Genomic DNA, 21,696 nt, shown 5'->3' on the forward strand with positions numbered 1-21,696 from the left:
TCTTTGTATTTTCGAGGGCAGGGCCGGTTCTGTTATTGCCGATGTTAGCCCTAGCCCCGGGAATCGAACTTGGGTCACCAGGATCATTGCGCAGCTGCGTGACCACCGCTCGACCCAAGAACTTAATAAAAAATTACAGAAACCCACCGTAGTTATTCTGCCGCCAAAACGTAACAAAATCTGACAATTTGCGAATCGTGTGTTAATGTTACCCAGCGAATAACGTGTTCAATTGTGGCTGCATATTTCTACGATTTCATTCTGTAACTTTGAAACATTGGATTATACAACTGTTCACACAATAAGACAAGGTTATCCATGTTTATCTTCCTGCTGATATTCTAATTATTTGCATTGTGCCGTATATCTATCTTCTATATTACAATAGAAGTACCCATCTTTTTTTTTTCAAATGGTTTAGGCTGTGGAATGCTTTTCACCACAGAATCAATATTGTCTGAGCCTCCAAGGTGCTGTCCCTGTTCGCCGTGGTATTTTGGCTCCAAATGCAATGTGCTCCGCTCCATGCTGCATTTCATCCAAAAGTTGTCCCGCTTATATGAAATCTGTCACTCAACTGCGTGGCGTTATTAGGTGAACCCTGGTGTCCGTGGGGCTGGACACCTGTAAAGGACATCCGACGGGTGGCTTTTCTCTCCTCGTTTTCTCAAGCGTCCTTACTGCCATAGCCATTCCCTCATCCCTCCCCCCCCCTCCTCTCCCCCTCAGCAATCTTCCTCCTACACGGTCCTCTGACCTTCTGACCAACGGGAGCTTTATTTACTATAAGTGACATCGGCTATATTGGAGTTTTTTGGAGTTCCTGTGGTGCATGCCTAAATAATATTTGTAGAGCAGTTCTAAGATGAAAGGATACATGAATGGGGAGCAAAAGGTTGCCTGGTAACTAGTGGTCACCGTTGATCAGCCAGGCCTTGTGATCACCCATGCAAAGAGGACATCCTATCGGAGGCTGCCTACACAATAGTGAGATTTCTGACCTTCACATTAGCACAATAATTGATAGCCGCACCATTACTGTTTTGTGCTCCTGGAATTAAAAGCACTGGATAATAAATACAATTAAAAAAAAAATCCTCACGATAAATGCCAACGTCTGCGTGCATATGTTTCTGTGGCTGTCGGTGTTGCTCTCCGATGTGTTTTCGGGTTTTACCGTTTATTGTTCCGCGCAATGTCCGACGCGTCACCCCCCCCCCCCTTGCACTGGGAGGTTCTGCAGCACGTGAACTCGGTTTTGCTCCGTATGCTGCCTGCGAAACGTCAGACGAGATGCCGTCCAACGACGCGGTACACCCTGGAAACGCATTGCAGGGTGGCATCCTAACCCACGTGTCGATCAAAACTAGACTCTTGAGATCTGCTGCTGCTGCTGCGACGTAGTCGATATCCGGTTTGGACATTTTAACTTAGGCAGATTCGTCCTCTCGTGAGATGTTGTGGATCCAAATAAGCAAAATGTGTACCCTCTCCCTTTAACGTTTCTAATACAGATGCACTACTCTCCCAGTGAAGACAAGCTGAAAAGTATTCACTCTATGCCGAACTGCTTTCAGTTTTTTTTCTCCCATTTCTATATATATTATAGAATGGATGCTGTCGCCGTGGTGTAATGCTTAGCGCACTGGACTTGCAATCCCAGAGGTCGCCAGTTCGATGGGCAAAGTTTTTAAAATCCCCCTGGCCTCTGCCCACCCAGCAGGTTAAAGTTTGTGTACTCCCACCTCTTCCGAAACATCTGATGAGCGTAGAGAAGTTTAACATGTAGGCGTTCGATACCAATATTATCCATAATATTTTTTTGGGTTAGATCGCATAGATATATAAATGTGTCGTTTAAACCCGCCACCACCTCAATTTAAGTCTGGAGCAGGAGGATTTATCCACAGCTCTGGCTGCCTGCCTGATGATGCTGGTTGTAATTACTGGCGAAACGTCATACTCGAATTTTAAATGCTGTGGGTTTACTCTCCAACACACTGGTGTGCTGAACTAGGAACGAATTGGCATGTTTTTTTCTTTACGTGGCAAACCTTACATATTGACTGTGTCGATCTAACTCAAAGCCTCTGTTATAGCGTAGAAAAGTAGGCCAAACTATCCTCGAGAGGGAATCTCTAGAGCTCCCTCTCTTGGAGGCTGTTCCGCTGAGAGTGGCGTAAGCAGGCGGTTGCAGGTCCTGCACCTTTATCTGTACGGCTCTGTGAAGTGGCTTCTGTTTTTTTGTTTTACATTCGTAACGTATTCAGGAACGGCATATATACATATCATTTAATCTACGTACATATTCCAGATTAAATTTCTTGGAATCGCTCAAAACCTGGAGCTCGAAAGTACGCAAAGAAGCGTGAAGAGTTGCTTGTTTGGAATCACACCCCGAGGCAGGCGGAGGAGCACGCGAGCTGGAAAAGGAGTGAACGCGTTAGACAACGTTGACTGTTGAGAAAAACGAGTTGGCTCGGATAGGGCACGTTGCTTGAAAGGGATGACGGCCAGTGGTTGAGTCTAACGCCGCAGCGAACGTCGGCCACCGAGACGGAGTGATGAACTCCGTCTCGTGTGCAGGGCATTCGATGGAGAGCATACATTTCCAACGTGGGATCACGAGCGATCGCGATGACTTGCACTCCTTCATCCAGCAGTGGACAGATCATGGCTGTTTGACGATGAGTCAACCCAAGCCATTCTACGTTTTAAATTGGCCATGCTTCGACACGCTGGGCAGTGCAGATTGACGGCGGTGGTCACGGCGGCGGTGGTGGTGGTGGTGGTGGTGCTCATGACCGGTTCAGATCTCACTTGCCACTCACGTTACCTGCGGTGGAGAATTGAGCTCAGGTCACTGAGTTCATGGAGCAGTGCACTGCGCCGCCACTCTACTCCTGCCCTTTGTATATAAAGCCCATGCCATGCAATTTACCCTATTCACAAGGCATTTTCTTTTATCCCACTCGTCCATGGTGGCCAGGTGCCTTGGGAGAGGTGGCGAGTACCCACACTGTACCCCACCACACCCCACGCGCCAATCGATTAACTGTGGTGTGCCCAATTATTACTGCCGGGTGAACAGCGCCAGGAGATCGAACCGGTGACCTCCCGAGTGCGGCCGTGCTTTTAAGCATCATACCATGGCGACATCATCCTGCCCCTTTGTAAATTTGCAAAAATAATTGACACTGGGTATTGTCAGAGCTGTGGCTTGGATGATGGGCATTGTTGGAGGTTAATGTGGACTCGTCACACAAATCCCTGAGACCCCATTGGGCTCTCTCTGCTCTGAAATGCTTGGGGGGGGGGGCGATAGAGAGAATGTTAATTACTCCAGCGCAGTATTACATTTAACACGCTCCATTTGATGTCGTGCCAACTTCATACTTGTGTTATTTTAGATGTTTTAATGTGATTAATACATTCGTACAGTGTACGTCGAACTCTGTTTTGAAGTTTGGTTGTTATTTTTTTTTATCAATCATACAACGCACAGCTTATATAAATATGTACAGGGGAATGATGCATCCCTGCAATTGCTGGCTCACGCAGCTGTTGGAACAAAGGCCTCCACGAGGGGGGGGGATGCTTCAGAGCACCGCTAGAGATCGTTTGGTCTACCTTTGCAAGCTGGCCAGACCTCTTGTGTGTATGTTGAATTTCTTTCGCACCGTACGCAGCCGACCGTGCTAATTGGATGTGCGGGGGAAGGACAACAAACTAAACACAAAAAGCAGTTCGAAACAATTTCCTTTTCAATCCAGATGATTTAAAAGTGCATAGCTCCAGTGGCTTCCTAATATCGGAAGGAAGAGCGTTCCAGACGGACGTAGAAGCGCATCTGAACGTGCGCGCGCGATGCAGTGATCGCATCTGTGACCGTCTTGAAAGAGGTGGGAGTACCCACACTTTAACCCACCACACGTGACCTGCCGAGTGATAAACCATGACGGCGTGGACAGAGGTCAGGGAATTGGCGCGGGGGGGGGTGCGGGTTAATAAACCTTCCCCATTGTTTTAGCTGCCGTGCCGGGAGATCGAATCGACCCCTGTGGATCGCAAGTCCAGTGGTGTTGCTAACCGTCTCACCACGGCAACATCCCACACACGATATTACAGGAGATAAAAACAAACAGAAAAACACTTAAAAGTGAAAAGTTAAATACCTTGACGCATTAACTCTCCGACAAAATTTCCCATGAAAATTAACATCCTCATTTAAATGTCAAGTGCTCGGGGGCCTTCTTACTGTGGTTGAATCCTTCCACATATTTATTATTTTTAAACAAAGAATCAGCTACCGCCCCCCACCCCACCTCTCCACACCCCCCTCCCCGGCTGAAAGCTTAGCCCCCAAACCCCCTGCCCCTTGCAAAATTCTTAGTGAAGCCATTGACTGTGTTGTCTCTCTCCTGAGCTATTCCTGCCCCCCCCCCACTTTAAACGAGGTCACACTTACAGGGTTCCGAAGCAGGCTGCCGCTTCAACTCATCACACTAGCGGCACGGTAGCAATCTGGGAGTGCGCGGGAGGGGGGGGGACGATACCCTCCCGTATGACATTGTTTTGTAATTTCCAAAATGAATGTTTTACATGCGGTATTGAATTCTGGCTTCGCATCCGAAGTTAACACGGCACTAAACGTGCCTTAGCGTAATGTGACATTCTAGAATTGCGCAGGTGGACTGCAGTTAAATAATTGTACCGTGTCATTTAAGCCTCTGTCAAAAGCTGTGTTATTACTGTGTAGTCATGTCTCAGAATGTTACCTTACTTATTCGTCTCTCTTTTAGTTAGGCAAACAAATGTATTTTCTTGGTGTGTCATACCATGTCGCATACAGTACATCACCAATACATATTAATGTATTTCCATTTGAAGACGATGGGTCAATAGAGCTGTGTGTATTATCATTAATTCAAGCCTCTTGGGATCTTTACTTGCTGTCTGCTTTATGTTTTGTCCTGGTTTATGTAGCAGTGTGTTAAATTAACGCTGCGGAATGTGCTGTGAAGGTTGGGTTTTAGTATGATGGGCCTTATAATGCGAAGTATTTTAACGCACCTGTACAATAAATATATAAAAATGCAGCGATAAGGTTGAGCAATTATAATGACTTATGACGCCTGGAAGAGACATCGTCCACTTGAGAAAACCTTTCAGTATTTTTTTTTTTACAAAGAACTCAGCAATGCTATTCTGCTAATGGCTCACTTTTTATGCAAGATATACCAGTTTTTTTTGTTAAGTGCCTGCTGAGCAATTTCAATAGTACTCATTCGTGTATCTCAAGAGAATCGCATAAGCAGACCTTGTGGTCTCTTTATGGTCTATGTGGTGTAATCAGATGGAGTGAAAGTAGTCAGCGGTGAGGGAGATGGGATACTTCCCCCCCCCCCCCCCTTCTTGCGTTCGTGCGAGAAGCGGAGCGTCGTCTGGTAGATGCGATGGCTGCGTTGCGTCGAGCCGCTTCCAGCAGTGGGTCGTGCAGCGGGGGGGAAAGGTGAAGGGGCACCATTGGGGTGGCATGACCCGCCACTCTGGCTGGTCAGAGGGCGGGAAATCCAGGCCGGCTCTGGAAAGTGTCCATCTGATCCCATGGTGGCCTCGTGACAGCCTTGAGCCTTTGTGTGGTGTGGTGTGTGTGTGGGTCGCTGACTCGTTGAAACCGTGGCTTGCCCCCCACCCCCCCCCCCCCCCGAGTACAAGGCCTTTGACACTGCGCACTCTGCCGAGTGAGCAGAGGCCACCCTTGTACCTGAAGTTGTTCCATCATGTCCATCTGCAATCTGTCACCCGACTGATCCCCACATTGATCTGAGGGCTGCCACATTAGTGATAGTTTAATGCTGTTTTCGCCTTCACGCGCGCAATTTTGGGAATGCATTACATATGTTCAACTTGACGGTCATTAATTGCTTCATTTAAAAGTGTATTTTCAAATGCAGTATCGTATTTAGTTATATATGTCGCGTATTATCTATATTTAACTAGTATCATAATTCACAGCCCTTTGTCAGTCCACTGCTGGATGAAGGCCTCTTTTTTGCACTCTCTTAGCCAAGGAGGTTGTTTGACCATACCATCACCCCGCATTGATCAGCGCGGGTTGGTGTCGTTCAGGAAGACCTCACAACCAGCTGTAGTATCACTAAGCCACTTATGTTAGCCGTGGCCCTGAGTCAATCTAATATCACTTGGATTTATAACGGAATGTGCGAACAACTACGCCATTGCTGCCCCATATTATACATACAGACACATACACGTATACAAGCATTTGAATAATAGTTGTCGGAGTAAATATTCACAGTACATTAAGCTGTCCATTGGCAAGGGAAATTACTAAAATTGCAATGTGGATGTCCGTTTAGTTTTATTTTAGCAATATCGTACCATTTTGTACTTTAAAAACAAAACTGTTTAATATGATATCGTGGTGTCCTGCGGTTTCAGAAATGTGGCGTCTCGGTCGTACTCGGTGCTCGAGTTAATATCGGGTTCGTGTTTGCAAGATTAATTGGGTATCCTTGAATTAAAATATTTGCTTCGAAGATAAAGTCTTTTTTTTAGGCGGTCATATTCATTCGCATTTTACACAATGTGTAGATGTTTGAGTGGTGTATCAAGACAAATCCACGGCTCCTGTTGGAATGAGTAGCAATGCTGATTATGTAGCTGATTATCTTTCATTGATTACCCTATCACGTTCTTGTCCCATAATTGATCCTTGCCTGAGCTCAAGTTAATTATATTGGCTTTGACGTTGCTGCTTTCTTTCAGGACTTGCTTGGCTTGTAAAAAAAATCATTTAAGTTAACTATATATATTTTAAAAGCACAAAAAACAATTTATTTTCTGCCAACTGAAATGAAACCATCTCTGTTGTCCTGGCTCTTCCAGCTCATGGTTACAGGCAGTGGCGGGATGGAATTTGTGGAAACTGGCGGACTGGGATTTGGCCGGGTAGAGACGAGAGTCAAATGACAGACATTCTCGTGGGCATTGTCTCACTCTGCATCCTGAACTCGGTGAGAGCGTGGGTCAGGCAGCCGGCCAGCCAAGAGGGGCTCAGAGCTGGGGCTAACTGTTCTGTGCACTGCGCAGGAGGGAACCGTGGAGAGTGGGAGGCGACGAGACATGGAAAATGTCTTGTGCGCGGTATCGATTCAAGCAGGCTCTTGCGTGTCGTTTCCAGACAATGATTCAGCCAGCTTGCACTCGAGCCTGTGGCCAAGAGATCACCCTGGGAGTTCAGAACATGGCTGTGTTTGTCTTTTTCTCATTTGAGTGAATATATGAAAACCAGAGCGTGCAAAAAAGACCGAGATGCGCAAAAGAGGTCTTTTCGAATTATCTATCGAATGCGGCAACTGAAAGTTGATTTTTGTCGCACAGAAACTGCTTTTACAGTACCAGGCACTGGACAAATAATATACATTAAACTAATGTGCAGTATTTGATAGCCGTGATCAATACAGTCAGCAGAAAAAAAATATTCTTGTTTTTTTGCCCAACCCCTCCCCGCATCGCACTCTCCCCTATAGAGTTGTGTGTGCATTAGGCAGACAATGCGACACACAGGCGTCTCATTGAGCTTCGCTGTTAGGACAGCAGTGGCACTCGATTGTCCATCGGGAATTACATGCCTACTGAGCATGCCCAGAACTGCCCTCTTTTGCATAAGTGAACGTCTTGTCGGGCTGGGCGTGTGATGAGGCTCACCTTTCAGTTCAGCCTTGAGGGAGTCGTTCACAGGAGCTACAGGCTAGGCAGCAGGCGAACACTAGAGAAGGGGAGAGAAAGGGAGAGGTAGGGGGGGGGGGGGATAAAGACAGGGAGAGAGAGAGAGAAGGAAATAGAAGGGGGAGGGGGGGGGACTTTTTTCCCTGCTGGGATATTGCAGTGAATTTCCAAAGGGAAACTCCGCGAGGGTGAAAACGAAAAGGCGGTGTCAGCCGCCACCAATGAGCACGGGTTGTCTCCTTGGGAAGAGAAAGGGGCTTTTCCACAGCCAGCGGAGGGGAGCTGCCTCCTCTCCCCGGAATGTCACAACAGGTAAGTAAGTAACTGTGTGTGCGATCACTGAACAGTTGTGTACGCGTGTTCAGTCCGATGGCTGAATATTTGCGTTGCTTTGGAAGAATCCCGATCGTGTGTGGCATGCCAAGTCGATATGGATGCGACAGAATATTAGTTGTGAGATATTCTGAATTGAAATGCCTTGGACCATTTTTTCACAGCATATGTAGCGTGGTTATCTGTTTGTCACCGAAAGAGTGTGTATGGTGTCTGCTATTTGTAGTTCAGTTATTAACCATAGTTCCTTTTTTATTCTATCTTTCAATTTTATATCATATATTGCATATATAATGGTAATGTTAGTGGATTGTGACTTTTATTAAAGGAGAAGGTGTGAGAATGGACCTGGTTTATAAAGTTCTCGTCCGGTTTGTTTGAATGGGGATCTTGGGCACACTTTTTTTTATCTATCAAACTCCAAGCAAATAATTAATGGGTAATCCTTTGGCTGCTCATGTCACTTTGCCCGCTCGTATTTGTGTAGATCTAGAGCTATTATAAGTTTTCCTATGGCCTGTGCACGCGTGCATCTAAACTTCCTTTGGACCCGTGTCAAAAATGAGGCGAGTGGGAGCCAAGGTTGGTCTCCCTATGCGTTTTGAGAGTGTGCGGGGGGGGGGTGTTTGGGTGGGTGGGGGTGAATTCTGTCCTCAGCCGTACCAGCCTCACTCCCTGATTATCCTTCAGCGAGATTAGCACGAGGCGGACGGTGAAGTGTTATTGCTGTTGGGCTCTGGTTTCTGTTACAGTGGTTAGTGTGCGCCGGGTGCCCCTTGGCAGAGGGCTCCACGCTGGGGCCTGCTCTGGGCTGTTCGTAATCTGAGCAAAATTTACCATCGGGCGCTCGCAGCAAATCGCTTTTTACTGGCGGCTTCCAAAATAGGGGGGGGGGGCGGGTGGGGGGGGGGTTGTTGCTCCATTGTAGCTTTCTTAAGGCGGTGTAAATTATGTGCGGGTTAAATTTGTCTTCATAAGTCATTTAGGTTGTTGGGGGTTATTGTCTCTCTTCTGCTTCAACCCCACGAACGGAAAGTTTTCAAGTGTTGTCTGTAAACGTTTTGGGGTGTTTTTTTTCGATGGTGGAATTGAAAGAGAATAATATCCACATTGTAATGTGTCGCCATGTGTTTAACCTGATTGTGCTCTCGGCGTCGCGGCATGAGTTGAAGAACCCATTCAAATCTCTCGCAGAGCAGTGCAACCCCTTCGTGTTCGAGAACAGCCCGCGGAAGCGGATACCACAGAGCTAACTCGGAAACCCCTCTGAGTGATCTGTGGTGGCATTTAATGGCAATGTGAAAGCTTGCAGCACAGATTTTGTTCCCATACATCCAGAAATTGGCTAAGGATGAGTCTTATTTCATTTTTTGCATTGAGTATGTTTCGCAAAAGCCATTTATTTCTAACTTTTGCAGTGTTCTAGAACTGTGGAAACATTATCGCTGAATAGCCTCAATTGTAAAGAAAATCACGAAGCTTCTTTTTGTGCAATGTGACCGTCTGGTGTGGAATAGGCACGTTAAAAAATATTTACTCCAAATAATATTCCGTTTCCTAATATAAATAAAAGGTAACAACAAGTATGTTAAAAGACTCGATAATTTGTTTGGTTAAGTACCAAGCAAAAGTGGTCATGTTATATATTTAAAAAAAAATGATTTTTAACATCACTTTGTATTTTGATTGTATTAACAAAAACTAATTCATGAAATGTTATTGTGTTGCTTGTTAATATGTGACAAAAAGGGTTATGTCTACCGCAGTGCGCACTGATGAAGGTAATTTTGTAAATTGAAAGCAATAACTGGGGCTAATTGCAATTAACTCCCTTTGTCAAAGAGTACACTGTTTATAAAATGCATCTGTCACCACGCTTGCGCGTCCTCACTGCCTTATCAGCCAAAATTGTACAGTGCGCTGTCCGCACAAGCGTATAACGCGTGCCTATTTATAAAAAAAAAACATTGTCCGTGTTTGTGCTAATAATTGGCAGGTGTGATTATATGAAATGTGATCAAATGTGTGTCTCTGAAGGCATTATTAGGATAAATATGTGACATCGAAAGCGATGCCACAGATTGCGACATTGTAGTTGTATTGGGTCACTTTGTTTCAAAATTAATTTCCGTGACCATTCGTCTCGTTTCAATGCAATATTTACGAGCTTGCATGTGGCCACTATCACCGTGCTATGCAGATAAACACAGTGTAGTGTTTATAAGCTGCGCTTGAAAATACGCTGTTTCATTACCCCTTTTCTACACGCTTAAATGATTTTGATAAACGTCTTCTGAATGCAATGCTCTTTTTATTTTAGTACATTTTTTTTACACGGCACACAAATAAATCACAGCCACAATGTAATGGTGAATTTTGATCCCTCTAAGTGAGCTGAGGGCAGGGCACATTGCTAAATAGGATGACGGGTCCAGTGGACAAGACTGGTGATGGAATGGCAGACGAAAGAGGGAACTCACCTGGGAGAATGGACCACCATGCAGATGGAACAATGGGATTGGCTAATGTGTCAGAGCGAAGTGGATTATGGCATCACATGACCGTAAAGGAATGGTGATGACATGCAGAGTCTTTCATTCAGCAGTGGCTGTCGATGAAGGTGATTAGTCTCTTTGGTTACTGTCATGTGCCATTCTGACATTTTCGTTCACATACTAATGGTCTTACACTTGCTTCTCCTGTATTTCTGGGAGTATACCAAGTGAAGATAAAAAATGGGCTTTTTTCTTCCAATGTAAACTTTTGGACAACCACTTTCCAGTTGTGAAACTGTAGATCCAATGCGTGTCCTACTTGCAAGGCTGCCAGATTGGATGATTTTGTGTACGCGTGAGCATTTTTTGTTCACGATGTTGTGAAATCTGATTCAGAAAACACAACGTTCACAAAAGCCGTTGGTCTTTCTTTGGCTCGTTTCTGGGAATTGGGGTGCATGTGGGTTCTTCTGTGCAAAGGTTTTTGGTGCGATTCACCAAAAAGAAAATCAGCAGCCCTCCCGACTTGCCCAATACCACACAGGTTCCGCACAGGGCATGTTGTTTATACATTGGTATGTAGGTATACCGCACATTGGTATGCCTTGTTTTGTTTTTCATACATTTTTTTACGTTTTTACTGCTGCTCGTAATTGATACAATTCATTTTCTAGATTTTTGTTTTCCCGAGGTCAAACTACGCGTGCCTCTTTGCTGACGCAGGTGTGGTGCAGTGATTTCCTTTGACGGTGACACTGAGCCAGTGACGGAAATTCCACATTCGTATGACAGATGACAGCATCTCCATAGTAAAATTAAGCCGGAACTTAGCACAGCGTGATCCATATTCGTTTTTTGATTGGCCAGTGTGGTGGTTTTATGCCAACATTCTTGTCATCTACCCTCCCACCACCCAGCGAGATCGTCACATTTGCAAAGATATAATTTACACTCGCCAATGTATTGATTCAACTCTGACACTTTCTTGACTAAACATAACACCAACATGCGACGTTTCACCCAAAATGATGTGAGCTTGTTCAGACAGTGCACTAGAAAATAGAATCTTGACATCAACTACCTCGTTGCATGACGCAAAAACCAACATGGATCATACACAGTCGAATCCCCTCTTAAGGTCGGCAATTGATTCCTCGAAGCCGGTCGTTAAACGATTTGGTATAGGAAATACATGTTAAAGGCTTAATTCGTTTCAATAGCATCGCAAGTTACCCTCTATCACCTAAAAACGTACGTTATAATATTTAAACAATAGGTATTAATACATGAAGATACTAACAACATTATAAACACACTCTTTATAAACACATAATATTAAAAGAAACATGGCTAATCAATGCATTAATTAATATTTACTGTACCTACAACTGCCCGTAGTTAACAGGCTCTACACTACTTTACACTGCACTATACATTACACTACTATGCACTACACCACTATACACTACACTACTATACACTATACACTACACTATACACTACACTATACACTACACTATGCACTACACTACTATACACTACACTATGCACTACACTACACTACTATACACTCCACTACTATACACTACTATACACTATACACTACACTACTATACACTACACTACCATACACTACTATACACTACACTACTATACACTACACTACTATACACTATACACTACACTATACACTACACTACTATACACTACACTACTATACACTACACTACTATACACAACACTACTATACACTACACTACTATACACTATACACTACACTATACACTACACTACTATACACTACACTACTATACACTATACACTACACTATACACTACACTACTATACACTACACTACTATACACTACTATACACAACACTACTATACACTACACTACTATACACTACACTACTATACACTACACTATACACTACACTACTATACACTACACTACTATACACTACACTACTATACACTACACTACTATACACTACACTATACACTACACTACTATACACTACACTACTATACACTACACTACTATACACAACACTACTATACACTACACTACTAAACACTTCACATTGGGCTTCATGCAGGCCCATCGATTAGCGATTCGTCGTTAACAGGGGTGTTCATTAAGAGGGGGTTCTGCTGTACTGACTACGGAAACTTGCGTTTAAAGTGAGCACAATATGGTGCTCCTTTATCTGACCCATGATGCAGATGATGGGCTGCGTTGGATTTGAACTGGGAATTTGTTAACTCATTTTTTGATCGTGGGTCAAGGACTCAAGTCGCAGTACCACCCATCCAGATGAATGCATCTCTACTGTCATATATATATTATTTAGGCATAACAAAGCTCTATTAAATGTAAGCGCACACACACACACACGTGTGTGTGTGTGCGCTTACATTTACATTGCTTCTCCTTCAGAGATTTTTCACAATAAATGATGTTCGTTCGTGATCACAAGTTTTTACTGAAGGAGGCCTGTCCCTTGAGATTTCACCATTTAGATTTTCATAATAGAGGTTTTTTTTGGATCGTGTGAATATAAGTGTGTCGTTAAACCTACCACCACCCGACACAGCCAATTAGGAAGATTTGTCACGTAAACAAAACATGTCAATTCGTGTCCTAGTTCAGCATACCGGTGGTGCTGTATTAGTAAACCCACAACATGTACAATCGTACTCGAATTGTAAATGTTGTGGGCACACCAGTGTGTGCTGAACTAGTAACGAATTGACATGTTTTGTTTACGTGACACACCTTACTAATTGGCCATGTCGGGTGGTGGCGGGTTTAACGACAAGTTCATATATGTACACGATCTAACCCAAAACCTATTATGGATGACATTGGTCGCAAAAGCCTGCGTGTTAAACTGGTTTAGTTTTTAATCTGTCAGTGACAGAATACGTCCTGTTTTTAATTTTTACTTACACCACCAATATCTTTTCTGAAACATTGGTTTGTATATGTGTATATCATCGCACTGCAATGTCAATAAATAAACGGTATTAACGTTAGAAGTGTTATAACGTATACTACTGACATCAACCCTAATTCCATGACAAATGTGGTATGCGACAACTGAGAGTTGTAGTAGATTAAATACATTTTCTTTTTTTCTCTCTCTATCTCTCAAACAATACCAACAGGAGGAGCCTCAGCAGTATGAACGTAGATTTCTGCGGTGGTGTAATCGGTTTCAGAATTGTGTGAAATGCAGCATCTCCGTCATCGCCTATAGTTTTTTTTAGTTATTTGAATTATTATCAGTCCAACGTGCCAAAAAAATAATGACCACCTGAATTTGTCCGACTACTTTGGAGCCCAGCTTTGGCTCGGTGCAATATGATTCATAAGTGTTTATTAAACAGGCAAGGTTTATGTTGTCTCACAGTAGGAAAAGCAATGGCCTAAGGACACAAGGCTTGCTTAATATATTTATTTACGTAACGCTTATTCTCAACTGTATTACATTACAATCATGTTCATTTAAACGCTCTTAAACATAAATTTGACAGTTACAAGCGTATATGTTGTATTACATTGTTTGTATGACATTAAAAGCTAACATTACATCGCTTTAACAACTTAATTTTTCCCTGTTTTATGATTTTTTTTTTACAGATTGGTATATATGGTGTGTGTTCCTCATCCATTACCAAACCCTCAGAAAGCACCACAGAAGCAGATGGTCCAATGTAAATAGCCCTTTGGGGTATGCTAAATAAACCAACAGAATTATTTGTGGGACATAAACTGCTATTACATTTTAACATATTTTACTTCCATTGTTAACCGATCATAGGAAATTATGACAGTCATAATTGTTTATAGAATGACATAAAGTTCAAAAGTGTAAAACTTGCAATTGCCTGCGTTAAACTCTGTGCAGTATCTCTTTGAGTAAAATATACATATTTGAATAAACGACTTCAATATGTATAGATTTTGTCAAACCATATGCAGGGCACACGTTTACTCTCACAGCACACCACAATAGGTAATTATTCACCTGAGCAGGTAGCTCTACCACTTCTGCCCACCCTTAATGAGGACAACAAAGTTGGGTAGTCGTGTTATTCCGTAAATTGCATTTTGAGCATCCAAACGATTAATGTGCAAGGAGACCAAAACTAAAAATGTAATGACATCACTGTGATTCGACAAAGAAAGCCATTGGCTCAACGCTTGGATGCCAAAATTGTGTACCTGGAACTGGCAAAGGTCTATGCGTGCAACTCCGACGCAGCCAAAAGTCACTCCGTGTAGAATGTACTCTCCAAAAGATGTGTTTGGTCCCTACGTGCTGCGACTTGAATCGCTCCAGTTAAGGCACAACATAGATGTCTAAAACTGAGCCAACGTTGCAAACACTGACTCAGGCGTTCTGCAGCCATGCTATGCGTCTACCTGTGCAATTTTTCCTTGTCGCAACTCTGCCTGCTCTCCAAAGTCGGAGCACAGACGCTGGCGACCAGCCGTAACTCTGCCCAGAGTTGCAGACGTTGCTTTTTGGCGATGCCGTTTGGCGCTGTGGGTCCCAGAGCCATCCCTGGGCTGGCTTTGATCTGCTTGGAATGTAATTGAAGGCTGAAGGCTGTGTCGGAGTGGGGTGTCGGAGGGGCTCGTGGATTTTTTTGTTGAGGGGTGGGTGGAGCGGAGCAAGATGGTAGGGGAGGGCACGTGGGTCAGTGGTGCCATGGTAGAGGCAAAAGGCAGGGTTAGCGACCCAGCTCACTCCACCACCTACCACAGTTTGCTGAGCAAGCACTAAAATCACAACAGCCATTCAATTGCTCTGCCTCCGCAGAGAAACGGACAGTCCGTTTTGTTGTCCTTCCCCGCAACTTCGATTAGCACGGTTGGCTACATACGGTGCAAAAGAAGTTCAACTTACATACATACCTCATTGCAGTGAATTACCAGAATAATTTGTGTATGCCTTTTAGATAACGTAAACCCACGTAATGCTGAAAATGATTATTTAATGGTGTGAACACAGTGTTGATGTCCAGGTATAATATTAAAGCATTTCAAGATATAATAGCCCTGTTTTTATTATAGTGTATCAGATGCATGAATAAAAAAACGTGTCTTCAATGGTTACTGTAACTTTGCATTTAAACTTGTGGTTTTCCAATATAAAAAAATGGCTATAAATTTGATTCAAGACTCGTGGTGCCAAAGCAGACTTTGGATGCTTCTGAAAAGTTGAGCCAGTACATGCCTACATATATATCACTTTACATAGTACGTCAATACTAATAATACATCTGTCGCTTAAATCATAAACAGTGATAAAGCAATGCTGACAAGTGTCAGTAAAACCACGCTTTTTGGGAGATTTTAGAAATCGCAGCACACCTTGGTTAGTCATGAAATACTTTATATATTATGCTGAGAAATGTTCGTGGTGTGATATTAAAACCACATGTGCAATAATATACATTTTTACATTGGAGAAAGGGGCAGACGGGAGGGTGAGTGTGGAGTGGGAGGGAACAACTCGATTTACTCTGTTACACGATTTGAAAAATTGTCCCCCAACAGTGCCCACAATCTGGCAACCAAACATCCCCTTGACTGGCTGGGAGTGGTGACATATCCCAACTGACATGGCATTTGTTAGGAGGGTGTCAAATGTCATGGAGGCAATGCTTCTAGCTTTTCGAGGAGCCGTGGACCTTGACTAACAGGCCAGGCGGTGGTGTGCCTTGCAATGCACACATGGGCCAGAGGCACCTTGGGGGCGAGTGTCTGGAGGGCCAACTGGTGTACTCCTTTCAAACAATAACCCTCATTCCCCGCCCCACCGTGGAAAAGGCGGACAATGGAGCAAATCTGGCGATGACCGTGGACCTCTGCGTGGCCCAGCATTGCTTCCGAGACTTGTAGTTTCACGAGAATGAGTGGAGCAAGTGAAATTTAACTAGTGAAATAAAAAGTCGCACGGCATGTCTTTGGTAGAGTGCGCTTTTTCTTTTACAAGCGGCATCTCGCTGGTGGTCTATTCGGACGGGAATTATTTTTTTAGTCTGATGATCATTTAATGCATATACATTTTCATGCAGTATCTGATAATAATAACAAAACAAAAAAACAAGCGTCATAGCCATGAACATATAAATGAGAAAATACATTCTGTGAAACGTTTAGGCAAAGCCAAATTCCAAGCACAGTCCACGTAGCAGTGTGTAGATTTATGAAACACGAGGAAATGTGCCAGTAGCACGTGTATCTGTTGAATTTCCGCATGTGTAAGTAGCAACTACTGTCATTAAAATGATATGTAAATAAAACAGCTGTTAAAAGATCATTGGTTTGGGTGTGCACACGCGAATTGGTAACTTTTAATAGATTGCTTAAGATAGCAGTGCCACTGTGGAGTTCTTTTTATGCAATGTTTTTGTTTTTGCAAAGTTATTGCCACGGGCAGAGAGAGACGCAAACTGTATTTTTACATTGGCAGACACTGTTTGCATTGTATACTTGGGCCCAGCTGTTATGGAACAATAAATAAATCTGGTGTCTGCGAGAACCACCTTATAAACGTTGTGTGAGAAATACAGGCTGAGCTGCTGTGTTTATATAAATTATCTGAATACGCATAGGTGCCTGTAGAAATTCAGCACATTGCAATTTATGTCCTACATTAACTTTAATGTTATTTGCTGCAAACAAGGTTTATATAATCGGTGCTACGTCACGTGAATTTATGGGCGCGATGTAATATTCACACAGGGAAAGGAAAGAGATGTTTTATGGACACAACACTTTGCTTGAGGCTGCTTATGTTATCACAGATGCGCACGGAAGCGGCAGGCCTGGCTCAGAACGAGGCAGATGGCTGTGCACGGTTTACGTGTAAAGGTGTTTTGAGGGCCCTTACTAAAGAATGTTTTATTGTACCGTTACAGGTCTGTTCGTGAAACATAGAAACATTTAGGTCTGTTGAATATTTATTTCTTTATTCTGCATTCTAATACACATTCCCCCACCCCCCACCCACCACCACCATCACCACCACCACCACCACCTCCTCCTCTGTCCTCCACATTGACTGAGGCTAGCGGCTCCGGAGGAAAAAAAAAAGTCCTGTCACGTCGCAGCAATTCGTCAGCCCTCATTAGAGAGTGCGGAGGGAAGGGCCAGAGTTGTTCAGCACGCATGACATGTGAACAGGTTGGGAATAGAAAATTGCTTTCTCAGGAAGCCTGGCCAATTAATGCCCCGGCCATATTGAATGTCAAGTGTTAATTTAGGTTTTTCTTCTTTTCCCCTGTGGCGCTCTTCAGGGTCTTGGGATGAGCAAATACGTGTCAGGCTGAGCTGATTGGATGGAGGACCCAGGGTACTGTATGTCACTGACAAGACGCAAATGGACCCTCTGCCTGTTAATCTGATGCCAGGCTGATGGACAATTGGGCCGATGGTATAGGCAGGGGTCACCGTGGGGTACTGATTATAACTCTCCGACGAGAGGATTTTTTAGATGGGGGGGCGTAAAGAAAAGACTCAACAAAAAAATGAGAGGAAAATACGTAATTAAGTCAACACTCTACGACGTTTATCACATTAGTGAATGACAATTTGTGAGAATTATCTAGTTTGTAAAAAAAAAAACGAAATCACTTGTTTTGCGCAATACAGTATTAAGTGCTGACTGTGGAGATTCCAGAAACTTTTTGTAAGCGAATTATTGCATTTTAATTGGTGCATCTCACGAAGAGTTTACCTCGTTTTCTTGCATAAGGCATGCAACGGCAGTAGCGCGCAGCAGAATGAAATTTTATTGGGCAATGGCACCTTGCGATGTCAAAACACACGTATTGTAGTTTATCACGACTGTTGGCCTCGCGTCGTGAAAAAAAAACGTTTTTCAAAATAGATTAACCAAAACGTACGAATTTGATTTAGGAGCTGTACCCTGGAATCCAATACGGTAGGTCACTTATTGAACAACTGCAGTCTTTATTTGGCCTAAGTGACTAGGGAGTATTCCCACTGCTCACAAGGGGAAGGGGTGGTGGGGGTGGTGGTGGCGGGTAAAATGACTGCTATTACCGTAACGTGACAGAGCAGCCACCAATACACTTCGTGGGGTCTCTGTGTACACATTGAGGGGTAAAAACGACTTAACAGGTTTTTTTTCCCCCATCTAGGAAGAATTTGTCCACCCTGGGGTGTTCGTGAATGTCGCGGGCACACGAATGAGTTATAAAGCGGCATATTATTGCTTGCTAATGTGAAGGGCCGTAATTGAGATTCTTGTAATCTCCTGACACTCGGCAAGTCCCGCCTGTGCTTCCGTGTACTTTAAGTGTCATTGATTGGTTACAGAGTGCTGATTTCGCTCTCAGAAGGGACCGTCTCACTATCAGCAACTGGGCTCTAAAAAGGGCACGAGGCGTGATTGGTGACTAAAAGCGTCTTCCCGCATTAATCCCACAGATGGTTTGTCCTTATCGCCAGCCACTCAGAGCCTCATCAAATGGTTTCATCCGCTGAGATATGGATAATTTGTGCCATGATACAAATGCTCGCCGGTTTACACCTTCACCTTCCAGCATGACATTAATTACGATGGGTCAATTCTGGCTACTGTAAGACACTGCAGTTCGATAGTGATATCCATTACTATCTGGGGTATTGGATTTGCTGCAGTCGTGGGGATGAAAGTGGCAATTTCAAGCAGTTTTAACCTGATTGCGATTACAGATTTTCTTTGTTTTTGCAGTTTCAGCTCGAGCGATTTTATTAATAAAAGCTTGAGTACAGCATTCTAAACTTTATACCCAGCAGGCTCAGAAAATGTCCAGTGTCTTGTGATTTCTTTTTTAAAAATGGAAATAACACTTTTTATTCCTGGACGTTAAACTTTGCAGATGAATACAAGATGCTTCATGTTGAAAGTTTTTTTTTTGCTACATACACAAGATGTACATCATTAATACGCATTTCTGAAAAAAAGTAAATGTAATAATGTATTTTTTTATTCTCGTCATTTTGGGTTGGCGCTGTATGGTCCTGCTTTGACAATTTTAATTTAACGCAATACATTGTATGAATAATATATAAAATATTAATGTTTTGTAAAAATGTCATACTGGGCGGAGCATTGGTGCAGTGATTTATGTGTTATGTGACGTTCCCGGCAACTTCAGTTTGATCGCTGGCCACGGCTAACATCGGTGGCGAGTGATATCCGAAGCGGTCTCTTGGCCACACTCTTCACCAAACCGCACTGACCGGCGTTGTGAAGTATGGTCACACAACCACCCATGAGAGACCATCCAGCGGTGGATTGACTCGAAGTGTAAAAATCAATGAATCCAAATGATTGTTGTAAACCAGTCTAAAATGATGGTAGTGTGTTCGTCAGGCTAATCAGTGAACTCAATAAAGTTTTGCCCGACACGTGCACAATTATATATCTTCATGTAAATTACTTTTTCGTTGAAATGTTAACAATTTTATTATGGCGAGGTGGGAGGGGGGGAAGGAGTTATCATCCATTACTTCTCACAATAATAATAATAGCTTAAACATGTTTGATCCTGTCTTTTCGAGCTTTTTTAGTGGCTTGGGAAATGTTTGAGGGGGAAAAAAATTGGCTGAATGTCAAAAAATTTGATAAATGTACTTTAAATATTTAATTTATGGGTTTAATGTTTAAGGATTGAATTACAGGAAAGTGCTCATTTGCTTAATGATTTCGTATAGATATGTCTAAAACGTTTTGTACAGGTGAGCCATTGAAATCGAGACATTTTCTCTCCGAGCTATAGATGATTTTTGGCCAACGCGCAGCATTTGTCTGTCCACTGCCAAATCATTGCTGGAAAGCAGCTGTGAAGTCGGCTGTATTCAGAGCAGCTGTGCAGTCGGCTGTATTCAAAGCAGCTGGGTGGTTATTTTTTGTATCTGCCCTCTTATGGCTGCTGAAGTCAAGGCCAGGTGACCACTTGACCACACTGGTCTTTTTTTAATTCATAGCCGTATCAATTTTTCCGCCAGATTAATTTCATTTTTATTTTTCTGATCTCCATATTTCATATATTGTCTCGATTATTCTTTGATCTTATTTCACTTAAATTTTCATTCGAGATGACAACCACCGATGGAGATGGAGCGATGCAATCGGTTCATGTGCAGGTGCGAGGTGGATTATTATATCGCAGGCTTGGGAATGCCTTCATCCAGCAGTGGATTGACCATGGCATATGATAATAAAAACAATTAACGATTAAACAATGCTGGCATTTAAAAGGTGGTGTTCCTGTGGTGCTCTCCAAGTTATACTGTAACCAATAAGCCAATTTATATTCATTATGCAATAGAAAACAAGTTGTAGCTCATATACTCACTTAAGGGGTGTTTCCCCATCTATGACATGCATATATAGGTAAGATGAAGCACATTCAATTATATTTCGACAGACCGTATATATCATATTGTGCCTGGTGGCATGTTTAACATATTAATTCATTTAAAACAACGTGTCTTGACACTGGTTTCTTTTAATGACTTTTAAATCCGAAACAAGACCATAAATATACTCCATTTTTGACTTGCCTGGGAAAATAAGCCAAGCTCGTGTTAATGCGCATATTAGCACACTCTGAAATTAATGAACGTTTGAGAGAGCGAGTTAATTGTCTTAATTAACCTTTACTTTTACCCCGTGATGACAGCGTGCCAAGTGCCCTAAGACAGGAGAGTTAAAGTTCTCTCCATCCCTCACGTTCCACAGTAAACTAGCAGCAGCAGATTTTTTTTCTGAACCCACCTGCTTCCATACGCTGCGCAATTACAATATTGTGTGTTTCGATGCAGTACGAAGTGCCATTGAAGTAAGAGCATGTTCGTATTGCGGTATAATTTTTTGAGAACGAGACAAATTTCTCAAGTGCGGGCATTATCAACAGGAGCCTAGTTTCACCAGTGTCCAGGTGAGAGAGAGATGCATTCTGGGTTTTCCGGTTGCTTTCCTGCTCCCTGCAGCCGGCGAATGTATTCCCACAAATACGTTGCACGGACGGTCTTTTTGATTTTAGGCATTCTTTCGGGCAGAGTTCACCCCCTATTTG

The 21,696-nt window shown here is 43.2% G+C and overlaps 1 protein-coding gene across 8 annotated transcripts in view; it reads left to right on the forward strand.

The window, feature by feature from the left end:
* The window catches only part of LOC116939363 (zinc finger protein basonuclin-2-like), a 93,413-nt gene that overhangs the window by 18,952 nt on the left and 52,765 nt on the right, over positions 1-21,696 (forward strand). For 3 of the 8 annotated variants that reach the window (XM_032947629.2, XM_076066680.1, XM_076066700.1), the window contains exon 1: positions 7,894-8,067. The exons of the other annotated variants lie outside the window; for them this stretch is intronic. Coding sequence is in view for 1 of the 3 variants with exons in the window: in XM_076066680.1 (XP_075922795.1) it covers positions 8,056-8,067 (12 nt within the window). In the remaining 2 variants the exon portion in view is untranslated. Of the gene's footprint in view, positions 1-7,893; positions 8,068-21,696 lie in introns of those variants that run through there. 8 annotated transcript variants of the gene reach the window in all.

This window comes from Petromyzon marinus, chromosome 1 (assembly GCF_048934315.1).
Source record: "Petromyzon marinus isolate PM22_M1 ecotype Great Lakes invasive population chromosome 1, UKy_Petmar_22M1.pri1.0, whole genome shotgun sequence".
NCBI lineage: Eukaryota > Metazoa > Chordata > Hyperoartia > Petromyzontiformes > Petromyzontidae > Petromyzon > Petromyzon marinus.